Source organism: Salvia miltiorrhiza, chromosome 6 (assembly GCF_028751815.1).
Source record: "Salvia miltiorrhiza cultivar Shanhuang (shh) chromosome 6, IMPLAD_Smil_shh, whole genome shotgun sequence".
NCBI lineage: Eukaryota > Viridiplantae > Streptophyta > Magnoliopsida > Lamiales > Lamiaceae > Salvia > Salvia miltiorrhiza.
The window spans coordinates 236,934-250,247 of record NC_080392.1 but is presented as its reverse complement, the minus strand read 5'-3'; the positions used below and the strand labels follow the sequence as shown (position 1 = coordinate 250,247).

General features: G+C 38.1%; 4 protein-coding genes across 4 annotated transcripts in view; 2 read left to right on the top strand and 2 right to left on the bottom strand.

Annotated features, from left to right (window-relative positions):
- The window catches only part of LOC130987571 (dolichyl-diphosphooligosaccharide--protein glycosyltransferase subunit 4A-like), a 57,343-nt gene that overhangs the window by 42,559 nt on the left and 1,470 nt on the right, over nucleotides 1-13,314 (top strand). The window lies entirely within an intron of this gene.
- Nucleotides 48-3,678, bottom strand: LOC130987562 (uncharacterized). The gene is made up of 9 exons (XM_057911139.1): nucleotides 3,496-3,678; nucleotides 3,328-3,385; nucleotides 2,622-2,730; nucleotides 2,350-2,491; nucleotides 2,031-2,082; nucleotides 1,577-1,723; nucleotides 1,386-1,497; nucleotides 950-1,076; nucleotides 48-703 (listed from the first exon to the last, which is right to left on the bottom strand). The coding sequence occupies exons 1-9, from the start codon at nucleotides 3,630-3,632 to the stop codon at nucleotides 244-246; spliced, it is 1,344 nt and encodes a 447-aa protein (XP_057767122.1). The 5' UTR covers nucleotides 3,633-3,678; the 3' UTR covers nucleotides 48-243.
- On the top strand, nucleotides 3,828-7,600 carry LOC130987559 (probable hexosyltransferase MUCI70). Its single transcript, XM_057911136.1, has 7 exons — nucleotides 3,828-4,198; nucleotides 4,303-4,479; nucleotides 5,243-5,311; nucleotides 5,400-5,638; nucleotides 6,192-6,607; nucleotides 6,783-6,967; nucleotides 7,067-7,600. Exons 1-7 carry the CDS (start codon nucleotides 4,129-4,131, stop codon nucleotides 7,435-7,437), a joined length of 1,527 nt encoding a protein of 508 aa, XP_057767119.1. The 5' UTR covers nucleotides 3,828-4,128; the 3' UTR covers nucleotides 7,438-7,600.
- Nucleotides 7,889-13,262, bottom strand: LOC130987557 (DNA replication licensing factor MCM5). Its single transcript, XM_057911134.1, has 18 exons — nucleotides 12,828-13,262; nucleotides 12,207-12,350; nucleotides 11,916-12,095; nucleotides 11,742-11,840; nucleotides 11,504-11,640; nucleotides 11,318-11,423; nucleotides 11,068-11,202; nucleotides 10,913-10,990; nucleotides 10,638-10,742; nucleotides 10,422-10,513; nucleotides 10,195-10,327; nucleotides 10,002-10,097; nucleotides 9,712-9,803; nucleotides 9,539-9,629; nucleotides 8,806-8,915; nucleotides 8,453-8,582; nucleotides 8,278-8,379; nucleotides 7,889-8,182 (listed from the first exon to the last, which is right to left on the bottom strand). Exons 1-18 carry the CDS (start codon nucleotides 13,113-13,115, stop codon nucleotides 8,099-8,101), a joined length of 2,202 nt encoding a protein of 733 aa, XP_057767117.1. The 5' UTR covers nucleotides 13,116-13,262; the 3' UTR covers nucleotides 7,889-8,098.

Below are 13,314 nucleotides of genomic sequence, written 5' to 3'. Positions count from 1 at the left end.
TCTTTTCTTCATTCGTCTATTGCCAAAAAATTGGTGCAAGATTGCCATTTTTCTGACTAGTAACATCTATTTCAATTTTCAAATGTTGAAGTATAATCCCCCAAATAAAAAAAATAGTGGAGGTATAAGTATGCAAAAGAAGCAAAGCTTTACATTTCGCCCTAAATTTTCAGCTTTTCTTCATCATTGACTCTTTTCATGAGAACACGCTCTCGAATTTGATTAATCTCTATTCCTACATAGTTATCGGTGCACTTTATGCTTCCATGAGGTCAACTCCACAGGAAGCAAATCCTCGTTGCAGGAAAGCACGGCCCGAACCAACAGTTTTCCAAGCCAAGCATGGTAGAGCAGACCCCTCGCTCCGAGGCCAGTAAACAGCCAGTATTTGCAAGAACGGCTTCCATCAATGTACTTGTCTACGCAACCCAGAAGAGGAAGTGATCCGTTGGCAGTGACAGGCGGCATCCCCCTCAGCCCTCCAACAGTTCCAGTTATGGCCCACTTTTCTATTGCTGGATACACCAAACATGCTTTTGGGAGAAGCACTTTAACTGCCTCGGAAGCTTCATCAGCTGTAACATCCCTAGAGTAAGTCCTTGATTCCCAGTCCCATGTTGATCCCAGATCCATGTGTCGAGCTCCATGGACAGCAAGCCAGGCATCTGACAGAATCGAGGGACTGTGTGGTGGATAATCTTCCCTGAAATGAACAGACCGAGATTTTTTTATATGAATTTATGAAGTTTAGAATGTTATCAATACCCAAAGCTGTAGACCATAGGAGTTGTATGGTAAAGAGAAGAATTCTTACAATTCTTACATATGACCTTGCCAACTAGTTTATGGACAAATGACATCTTAACATTCACACAAATTGTCCCACTTGTTTCTTCTTGGGGCTACTGGAGCTTTTCATAAACTTACTAATAGGCAGCGTTAAACATACCTTATATCATCGGAAAGTTGCAGCTTAGCAATGACTCCTCTACAGGCTCTCAAAGGCAGTTTTCCAGATAGCTCTGGAAGAAATGCTGCCCGGGCTCCAAAGCAGATAATCACTGCATCATAGTCCCCTGAAAATTATGCAATCAGATCTTATTCCTATTGAGGGTCAGCCGGAATCAAATTGGATCGGAACAAGTGAAAAAGACTGCAAGAAACACCATTAACTCGATCGGAGCAAGTGAAAAAGACTGCAAGAAACACCATTAACTCAAATGCTTATGATCATAGTCATTGTAAGTTGCCAAAGCTCTCTCCAGTTTTAGTAAACATCAGACCGTAAGATTATTCTTTACATAGATATGCAAGAAAATAATATACAGAGTCAGTAGGTAATAAAATATGATCTTCTTTGAGAGAGAAGTGATAGAAATATTTACCAGAAAGTTCCAGCAGAGAGGGGACGGATTTCTGGTGAAAATTCAATTCTCTGTTCAAATGGCCCAAGGTTGACGTGCCATTAGCTAGATTTTCACATGCTAAGTAAAGACCCTAGAAAAGAAAACATACGATAGTCTCAAAAACTATGTTGAAATTGCATCCAAACATTTCACTTTTGTTTTTTTCTAACCTTGAGGTAACGTTGAGCGTTAACATTCAGAGCTTCAGGCATATAAAATGCCATGTTCAATGGCACAGATAAATTTGGGACAAGCTTTTGTGCAGCATCCTCATTGATGACCTCTATTCTGCAATTGGCAAGATAGTTCTGAGCATTCTACTCATGAAAACAAGATGAATCTGCATCAGTGAGAAATCAAATTAAACATTTCACACTTGGAAGGTGTTTAGCAGAGCTTATAAGTTTAAAACACACTAAAGGTGATATAGTATTCCAAAATTGTTGCTGATGTATGAAGATCTCAGTATTCTAATTTATGTAAAGGCTATAAAAGAAAATATTTTAATAGATTAAAACATCATATAAACTCCAAAAGCATCTCCCAATATATAGGAGTTTATAAGATCGGTTTAAATAAGCTTAGCCAGACACACTCTCGGTTTGGCAGTTAAGAACGTCTTACCTCTGACATTATATTCATGCTCTTTAGATTGACAGCTGGCCTCAAGATCCCCCTAATACCACACAAGTGAGTGTCAGTTTGAGAGTAAAACTAATTCTTAATGTTAAACACCAAATACCACACCCACAAAGGGATTGCCGAAAATGGTTTACATATAGAAATATAAACTAGCAACTAGCCCAACAAACTTACATCCAGTCCAATTTAGGTCCACATTATAACGTTATAGACATTGGATGATATCTAACATAAAAGATCATCAGCGTTCTCCACATTACTTAATTTAAACATGAAAGAAAACCCATGAGGAAGAACAAACCTTCTCCTAACTATAGCAGATTCACCATCTTCCAAAATTTTACCCTCTCCTTGATTTACCAGCTTAAGAAGTGCTTGTTCAGCAATATTTAAGAGACTCAAAGTCTCGTCCCAGCACTCTGCACCGTTCCAAAGAAGCTTGACTGCAAAATAGTGAACTATTCAGTGAAATAACATTTGAAACATTTAAATCTCAGTTATGTAACATCTGAGGCCGTCTATCAGGTGCCAAAACAGTAAAGAACCGAAGACTGACTCAACGAAAATATGGACCTTTAGGCGAATATGGATGCAGAAGCCCACCAGCAATTCCAGATGCACCTCCACCAACAGCAGCTTCATCATAAATATCAACACAAAGATGCGAGTCCTTGGAACCATGCTGCAAATACACACTTCCAACAATTATTGCACTAAAAAGGATTTTAGAAGCTTGAATACCGCATACAAAGCATTGCAGCAAATAACAAGCATATGATGGTCCAGTATCAAGTAGTGAAGGCAGTGGAGGATTGATTATTCTTCATGTAGCACAAAATGGTGAAAAGAATGAGTGGGGCCGGAATGCCTGTCCAACAGAAGAAGATTATAGAAATTTAAGATAACACAAAGGGAAGGGTTCTTTTTTCCTCTAATCCTAGTGTTGAGCATTTTATTTACACTAAAATGGTACAGTTTTGACACAAAATCATTGTTGAATAATTTTTCCTCTTGTCCTAGTCCTAGTGATATCTTCAAGCTAAATATGCTTAATACAGCATTTCGCAGTACAAAACAAAGGGTTGTTCAAATCATGAGTAGAACATTCCATTCTTTATTCTCCTTTACTGTTCCAAGCTCCTCCTTTTCTTCTATCATTAATCATTCAGTCTTGAAGAAAACACATAATTTGAATTTTGAGAAAAATATTCCATTTGAATGAACATATAAACAACACCGCCAGAAAATTATACAATGAATTCCCGAGAGAGAGGAGTACCCGAAGCAAATTCCAAGCCACGGATAAGCCAGCAAAGCCAGCGCCAAGAACTGCGTATCTGCAGATTAACCAAAAACAACACCAAAACAAAAGAAGAGATCAGACTTACCACATAATGAACAAGCAAGGTACCTATCAAAGAATACACATATATATATAGCACCTCACCTGAGGGATCGTGTAGAAGAAAACGAGGAGCAACGCACAGGCAATGAAGTGAAAGTAGTAGTAAGGCGTGTAGGAGATACTGTTGATTTCCAATTGAAAGGCAAAATGCCTGGGTTTTGCGCCACCATCGCACCCATCTTCGTCGTCTGCTGTTTATGCTGCTAACTGCTTAATTTGCAATTTGCCTCGATTTTTGCCCATTAAAAAAATCTTTTTTTCTCTCTTCCTTTTAGAGGGTCGGGCACCCAGCCAACGAAAGTAAATGGGTAAAAACCCGGTACCCTACCCGATGCATTTGATACGGGGCATAAATATTTTATCTTCTTCTCACCTGGATCCAAGAAAATAAAGAAACCAACAAATTTACTTGGAAAAATTTACAAAGCAAGTAAAAAGGCTCAAATTAAATCTTCAAGAATCAATGCCTTTCACGAATGTAATGTGGTCGTAATGAGAGCAGATCTAGCAACGCTGCACTTGTACCGTTATACGTTAGCATTTTAAGAAACAATGGAAGCAGTGATCAAAATCAGATCTTTGTGATTCCATCGACTTCGCTCCTCGTTTTGATCGTGTTTTAGTCATTTATGTGAATAAATAAGCATAGTCCAACCAAATTGAGGATTTGAAGTAATGGAAAATGATTTTGTTCGGTCCGTTTCTTCACGGGCTACCCGAAGAAATCAGCACCAGCAGAGTAAAGGTATGAGTGAATTTTAATGTTTTTGTTTTTGTTTTCACACGGAGCAATTTTTTATTGGGGTTAGGGTTTTGTAGATTTTAAGGCGAGGTATATTGTGAATGCAGATGGTGGAGGATTGTTGTACACTGAGAAATTATCGCCAGAATATACAATGAAGTTTACTTGGAAAAGGGGTTTCATTAGGTTGATTCTGACGGGAGGAATTATTTGGATGCTGATAATTCTCACTGTTTTGTTGTTTCATATTTGGTCTTGCCAATCCTCTGTTGCATTTTTTTCCGGTGAGTTGTATTTTATTTTATTTTATTTTTGCCTCGCAAATGCTGGCTGAATTTGATGCATTGATCAATATGAAGCTAGTTTTCTTGTCAAAAAGTATTCGTATAGAAGGAATTTCAGTCAATTTTGATTGTGTTCGTCCTAAGGTTCTTTAATGAATGTGGAAAACATGGCCCTGTTTTTGCTTCACTTCTTACAAAATTTGAATTAATGAGAATGAGTTATATGCTTAATTCTAGAGTATTGAACTCCATACAATTAGAATAGCTATCATGTAAAGCTATTTGAAGCCTTTTTTTTGGCTGCCTCTAATTTTATAGTTAATCTATTGCTGCAATGTGTCGCGGTATAAGTTTTTTTTGGGGAAAATGATTGCTGTTGTAATAAACTGAAGAATGAGTTTGGTCTTGAACTGCTTATGTAGTAGGATTCCCCCGACGTTCTCCTACAGAAGGCATGAAATAGTGAATAGCAAATAGAGGCTGCCCCCTACCAATAAGCACTGTTGTAGTGCTTCTCTTCTGGGAGGGGCAAGGGGTAGGATTTGCAGTGCTTCGACTTGTGACAAGTTGTTGCATTGTTTATATTGTGCACTTGAAATTTTATAAAAATAAGGCTGCTATTTAGTTGTTTGCTACATTTAACATCGTAGCTGGTATGCTAATAGATTGTAATTGTCCCAAAGAGGTCTGTCATGTTTTTCTTATCCCTAAAAACAACTTATTTCTAACTTTTTTTTTTCAAATTTGACTTCTTTATCTGTAGCTCTTTGTAACAAAGACAGCAAGGTATATGGCATGTTAAGTACAATGGGGCTTGTGACACCACCACATCGTAAGTATATAAAGAACTTTATCCTAATCTCTTATTCGTCTGATATTCAATTGATTGTTTTATGCAACTTGCTTCTCATTTATATAAGGTTGTCCTATCCCCGTTGCTGGTGACCCAAATAAAATAGTCATTCCAAAGAAAAGATCGCCTGAAAAGCTGGTTCGAAGACTATCCTATATCATGGAAGATAGTCCTATAAATGACAGGTCTCAATCTTCTCCTCTCTATAGAACTGCTATTAATGGAACGCAATCTACTCCTCTCTTTGGTGGGCATCAAACTTGGAAGCAAAGAGACAAAAGCTTCAAGATAAAGCCAACCATGGAGGTATATAAGCTACTTCTTTGTGAACATATCTGTGCCTGCTTTGTTGCTACTGACAGAATATTGGAATAAGTGTTCCGATAATTTTCTACTATCAGTATACATGAAATATTCTAGTTAGAATGCTTGACATCTTCATCTTGTATGGAGGTTTAAACCAAAAAAGATGATTGAAATCTCTAAACAATTTCATAATCCTCTTAACTTATGTTTGTGCTTACTTTTTTCAGAAGCTTACTGTAAGACATTGTAATTGCCTTTCCTGAAAAGGAGTTTTCTGGTATCAGAGTTTGTGTTGTGTTATAAAATTCTGTTGCATTTCAGTTCTTACACTTTGCAAGTGTGGAATATTGGAATATTTGTCTTCCTAATTCTGCTAGATCAGCAATGCTGAATAAATAGGGAAAGGAGTTGATGAAATGACAAAGAAAAGGGTGCTTAGCTCACCTGATTTCACACATCACTCTATTTTATATGCATAAAGTGGTATACCTTTGACTAGCTAGCTACCCTAATTTATCTGATGTTAACAACTATCGTTCTATGGTACCTTCAGGTCCATTGTGGATTTATGAAAGGTGGAGGAGAAGATATGAGTTCAAAAGATGTTGAATATGTGAAGAAATGTAAATTTGTTGTTGCCACTGGCATTTTTGATGCTTATGATACGCCTCATCAGCCATCCAATATTAGTAAACGGTCGCAGACTTTATTTTGTTTTCTAATGGTGGTCGATGAAGTGTCCCTTGAGTTTATAAAAAATAATGCTACTGTCAGAGAGGATAATGTTGGAGGAGAATGGGTTGGTATCTGGCGCCTGATTCTGCTTAAGAACCAGCCCTACGATGAACCTAGAAGAAACGGGAAGGTTCCCAAGATATTAACTCATAGGCTGTTCCCTCAAGCGGAGTACAGCATCTGGATTGATGGTAAAATGGAGCTCATAGTTGACCCATTGCTTCTACTCGAGAGGTATTGTATTCTATCATGATATCTTGAACAAGACTGCATTATGTAAACGTATAGCTAGGGACATTAAGGCTAAACTATATGTATATTGTTGATTTGATTCTTCTACTTTCCACATGATAGTTGGGAAAGTGGAGTCTTCTTCACTATGTTAACCAACTTATTTCTTGACTTGTAGATATTTATGGCGTGGGAAGCACACATTTGCAATTGCTCAACATAAGCATCACCGAAGTATATATGAAGAGGCTGATTCAAACAAAAGAAGGAAGCGATATGCTCGCCCTCTCATTGATCTACATATGAAAATATATCGGTACGAAGGAATGGAGCCTTGGAATCCACAGAAAGGCACCTGGAGTGGTAAGGAAGCCAAACACTTCATCATATGCTAAGAGATGCTTACTATTCCTATTTGCATATACCCTCCAACAATTTTCTAAATGCTTTCTTTGAATGCAGACGTGCCTGAAGGAGCAATCATCATACGCGAACACACTGCGCTGAGCAATCTGGCTAGTTGCTTGTGGTTCAACGAGGTCCACCAATTCACGCCAAGAGATCAGCTAAGCTTTGGATACGTAGTCTATAGATTAGGCGGTATGTTCAAATTCTTTATGTTTCCGAATTGTGAATACAACTCGATCTTTGTGTTGCACCCGCACATTCGCGAGCATTCGTCTAAAATAGAGTGGGCAAAGAGTATGGAGGAGTTGAGAAAACACCCTGAGTTGATAGAGAGCAAAGGGGGATTAGGGTTGTGGACGCGATATCCAGGTGATCTTGGTTCGGTTGTGTTACCACCGGTAGCAAGAACATCTAAAGCTGGTTGATGCTGCCTTTTTTTTTACTGCTAAACTTTGTTGTAGTTTTCACACTCCCACTATTCCTCATTAAAATTAGTCTCAAAATTTGAATGTTAGTTGCTATTTTGTACATGTGTAGCACTGTATGGATAGTTTGAAATATTTTTATAAATTTTGGGATAATGTGAACTATCGTCGAACCTGAGATATTTTTGAAACCTTTTTTTATGTTGATTTAAGGACTAGATTTCAATAATTTGATACAACTAAAGTCAAGGTAAATGGAATTGCACGAAAGTTAAAACTATCTTAAATGAAAGAGCAAGCAATGCGTTCTACAGTTGTGGCTGCAGGAGGATCACACATATATTGATTGTTGATTATATTTTTATCTATTATTTTAATATTCGTAAACATCAAAATGCTATTATATCAACTCTAAATATTTTTCATAATTTGATATATGTTACACATGATATGTATCATGAATAGAGTGAAAAGCATCAAGATTTAAACCCTTGAGAAAGTAGTAAACCATATTGATTCTGTGTTAGTTGCAGATATACAGTGCTCAAATAATAAATTGACAAGATAAATCTGATGATGAGGCTTTCTCTATCTGCATCTTACAACAAACATTCTTCTACAATGAAAGATTGAGCTGCAGGAGTGCTTCCTTGCTATGGCTTCAAGCTTTACGGACAATTACTCGTCTTTCTCGTTTGTATTCTACTTCTTCTCTTTGATGCATAATCAGTAACGCTCTCCTAACCTGTAACAAACACACACCGGGTTCAAGAAGATGTCAGACATTATCATGTCATTTACTAAACTTATTGTAAGTAGAATAACGGCTTTTGACCCTACAATGGATTCATTCAAGCCCATTCTAGAAAGCTCGTCAATCAGCCGCCTCTCTGATATATGGCTTCCAATCCCCATTCGTCTCTTGATCTGGGTTTCCGCTTGCTGCCATTTCAAGAGAGTTAGCACGGTGTAGTTGGAGATGGATCCGGATTAGAGAAGGTGAAATGTATCTTACCTTAATCTCATTTGCCATCTCAGGAGTAAGGTTTATGTGTTGATTCAACCCAGAACGTGCAGCATCCATTGTAGAGTTGTTGAAAAGCCTGATGGCTTCTAGGACATGGTTATCATTCGCAACGTGGGACCTAAGTGTCAGAGAGAAGATTCAGCAACAGCTGTTTCGATTCTACTCCAAGTAGCAAATGTATACATGCATATACTACTGTGTTACAAATTGCAATAACACCAAATATATCTATAGCAAACATTGATATGCTGAATGTTGGAGTAATCAAATAAATACCCACTGAAACTAAGGATTTTGATTGTACAAACCAAAGTGAAGAATGAAATAAAGAGTCAACTTACAGAGTCATTTTGGCAAGTGCTTCACTTAACCTCACTATGGCTTCCAATTGCCTCACTGTAATTGGTATAACAGCAGCCTCACCAGTTTCATTTGCTTGCTTTCTCATATCCTGCAAGGAGGAAAAAGTACAGAAAGAGAAACTTATTTAACATAGTTTGCACCATTTGTATAACCATCAAAGTGCATGAAAATGGCCCAAAATCAGTCACTAGTCATTAATAGATTTGCAGAAACAGTGAACCCAATGGAACAACTGCACTATAGGAAAAAGGAACAAGAGAGAAGAAATGAAGAATCTTTAGTTTGACATTTTAAGATATCAGTTAAATTCAACCTAATTTAAAAGTAACACATTAGCTGATTACCAGGCCAAAAAAAGTTGTCTACGAAAAACTAATGAACACACTTGACAAGATTTATCTATGATTTTAAAAAGTTAAAACAGTATTTAGCCATAGTCATGTTCATGGTTTTGCAGCAAAAAACCAAGAAGTTAATAGTTGCCCACCATCATAGACTTGCCATTAGACTAAGGCTACATCTTAAACTTTTTAAACTTGTACAATTAGGTTGGGATCAGCATGGTATTAAAACATAAAATCCAATATCATTTTCATTATGTTTTTGTGTACCTATTAAAGTATATGTTTTTGGTACTCTTCCTAAACTAATACGATTACAATGGCTAATAACAGAATATGTTTGCATCATTAAGAACCGTGTCTCATCTACCTGTCTGATTTTTACATAGCTCTCTTGCAACCTGGATGCTGCAGACTCTGAAAGACGAGGACGGCATTCAGTTCGACAATAGTTTATATACCTGCACAGGAAATTATAAACTTCAGATGATGAATATGACCTAAGAAACCATCAAGATAAATACAAAGGATCTTGATTTAAACCTTTTCAGCCAGTTGTCTTCTTTGAAAGTCCTTGTGTCCCCTGCGGTTCCATCAGCTGATGCATGAATTTTGATGATGTGGCTAGCAATATTCTGCAAACATATAGCATCTGTTAAAGTTTTGCATTTAATAACAAGCCATCTTCACTTCAGTAAAGAGATTCTAAAGTTACCATCCATTTTCATTTTATCAGAAATCACATATACAATCTTATTTACGTATGATTTTTTTTTTTCAAGTTGAGCAGGATATGAGAAATATGCTGTCTAAGTCGATCGGTAATTTTGTACCTTGTCTTGTGCATACATTCTGATATCTTTCACAATAAAAATTAAATCAAATCTTGAAAGAATTGTTGTCTGTAAATCAATGTTGTCTTGAGCGGTCTGAAAAAATAAGGACGTCTGTTAGTTTCTCCGATTACATCACAAGACCTAAAATGGAAATGATAAAAGAATAAACGAACAATTGACAGAAACTAACCTTAAGGTCATCATAGCGCCCAGACGGAGGATTGGCCGCAGCAAGCACAGAGGTCCTTGAGTTGAGTACTGTTGTTATTCCTGCTTTAGCAATGGATATAGTTTGCTGTTCCATTGCTTCATGAATGGCAACCCTAAACAGATATCAATAGTTTGAGCTCTCTACCGGTAAGTGGAATCATGAAGCAAGATGTGATTCTAAGGTCAACTAAATCACAGTGCAATCACCTGTCTTCTGCTCTCATTTTATCAAATTCATCTATACAAACAACTCCTCCATCTGCCAGGACCATGGCACCTCCTTCTAGATAAAATTCCCGCTGTATTAAAGAGGCAGAACCATGACAAAATGACTCAAATTGCATGATAATTAAAAAAATTATCATAAAAGAGCAGTACAGAGGACATCTACTTATGTCCCTGCATAAGGAGCCGCAAACTTACTGTGCTATTATCTCGAATTACAGAAGCAGTCAGACCAGCAGCAGATGAGCCTTTTCCAGAAGTATAAACAGCTATTGGAGCTGTCTTCTCAACAAACTTGAGAAACTACAATAGTTGGACAAAATTCAGAAATATTTTTACTGTGTTATTTGAAGCAATCCTTTTTAATCTTTAAATCTCAACATATATTTAAACACATAGGTAAGCTTGCACATAAAAAGGTGAATTATAAAGCATGTAATACACATTACTCAAAATAAGGAATCTACACCAACCTGTGACTTGGCTGTGGATGGATCCCCCAAGAGCAACACATTGATATCACCTCTTAATCTTACACCATCAGGCAAAGTCTGGATTTCCAAAGACAATATTTTCAAGTAATTAAACAAAAAGTAAAACTAATAACAAAAACAAGCTAATAGAATACCTTTCTTGAACCTCCAAACAAAAGGCAGGCAACAGCCTTTTTCACATCTACATGGCCAAATATTGATGGGGCAATCTTGGAGCATATTTTGTCATATGCATCGGTTTCTGATGCAAATTTTTTGAATTCTTCAATCTGAGAGAGGTAGACAGAGTTAGCATGAGACCATACCATGGTATATGCTAACAATATTTTCATTCGAGATTGATGTTTGGTATTTTATAGAGCCATGAAAACCCCTTGCAATTACCTCATCTCTGGTGAAGTTGGTAGGCCCTCTAGAATTGGCCTCAGAAGTTTCCTCTAATCCAACAACCCGAATATAGGGCTGCCTAACTGCTACTGCTCCTTTATGACTGCTCAAACAATTCAAAATACATTGATCAACAATCCACCAGGTTAGTTAAATTCTCAAAACATATTAGCAAATTCTTACGAAGCTGATGAGTTAGCAGCTTGAAAAACACTGTATATCCCCATGATCGTCAATCTAGTTCCAGGAACAATTGTTTGCACAAGATGGCGATCTACAGATAGAAGCATGTTCCTTGGCAACTCACCAGTAGGGACATCCTTCAGTTTCAAGAGTAGAATATGTGAGTTACGCAAGAATAAAACTTCTGGAACTATCTTATGGAAATTATGCATTATTAGTTCCTGAAGTAACTTCTCACCTCAGGATTCTCCTGCAATTTTAGTGTCTGTTGATCCACGTACTTGCTTTTATCAGGAACCACGAGCCAAGGATCAATTGGACATGGCTCTTCTCCAGCCTAAAAAAAGTGCAAGACATTACAATGAAAGTAATCCGAAGCAAAAAAACCCAGAAAGAAGTGTTTTTGAAATACCTGAGGGGCATGGTCACAAGACCGCGGGACGATTGCTCCACCAAGCCCTGGACGACATGGAACAAGCTTCACATTCTTGCAATTCTTACACAAAAGGGTCACATAGGTGGCTTTTGCCTTAGTCCTTGAGGCAGCTATAACAATCCCAGATATCTTTACCAGTTTTGAAATATACTGTGCCTGCAAGCATTTTTTCCAGTAAAAAAATCAGTACACTCTACACAAGGTAGCAAGAATGCCACATGATCACACTTGGACAAAACAAAAGGTAGCTTGAGGTGATCAACTAACCCCTAACGACCGCATTGATACAGGATCCTGCGCTGACCTCAACAGCACTTGCACTTCCCCTGGCACCGGCTCTTCCATTTCTCCAGTCTCTCCTTGAACCCTAGCTCTGAGACCTGCCAGAACCTCTGCTGCAGCATTTTCAAACTGGTTTTTTTTTCAGACAGCAAAAGAGAGTAGAAAAAGTCAGTCCACCAATTTAAAGTTTATATGCAGGTTATATGCTTGTAACATCTAGCGTGGTATGGATGAGCTACAGATGCATTATCCGAATTTCAAAATTGATGCTATCGTAATTCTGTGTATTAAGAGGAATCAAAGTTTCACACTTCTCTTTGATTTATGCAAATTCTTATTCAATCTAATGGATGTGTACTGAATCTCTGCTGTCCCTTAAGCAGATTAAAACGGGATTGTCTTGCACCCATAAACTTATCGGTTAATTTTTTTTAATTCCTCTGACTTAAACTGCATTAGGGAGGGAAAATGCCGATGCTATTCATAAGTGCATTAGCTGAAATTACAGCAATAAGCAACCTAAAAACGCTTTCACCATCCAAGGATGAGGCGGAAGATCAAGACGACGAATACTTGACCAGGTTGCATAAACGTTAATTTGCTTACCAGCGGGAGATAGTCGGCGGGGTTCTGCCGGAGGAATTGGGGAAGGATTTGGTCGGGATCGTAGGAGATGAGGTCGGCGAGATCGACAAGCAGGAATTTGGGGTTCGACAAAAGGGCCTCTCTGTATGGGAAGACGTTGGGCTGGCTCTTGTGCTGGAAATTTCTTATGAATTCCTTGAATTTCTGGAGCGCTTGGTGGCGGTTCGCGGTGTCCGCCTGGTCGCCGCCGCCATGGGGGAATTGCGCCTGATCGCTGTAGTATACTCCGCCCTCATCCCAACCAGACATCTCTCTCTCTCTCTTACTCTTGCTTTCTCTCTCTCTCTCTGCGAGTGTGTGTGTGGGAAATGAGCGGTTGTGACTGTGAGGAGGAGCACCGAGGTTTTGAGGGAAGGAGATGGGCCTTTTGGCGGGAACTAAATGGCGGGAAAGAAAGGTTCACGTGACGTCCACGTGCCGCTATTCTTTTCTCTAGTATACAAAATGG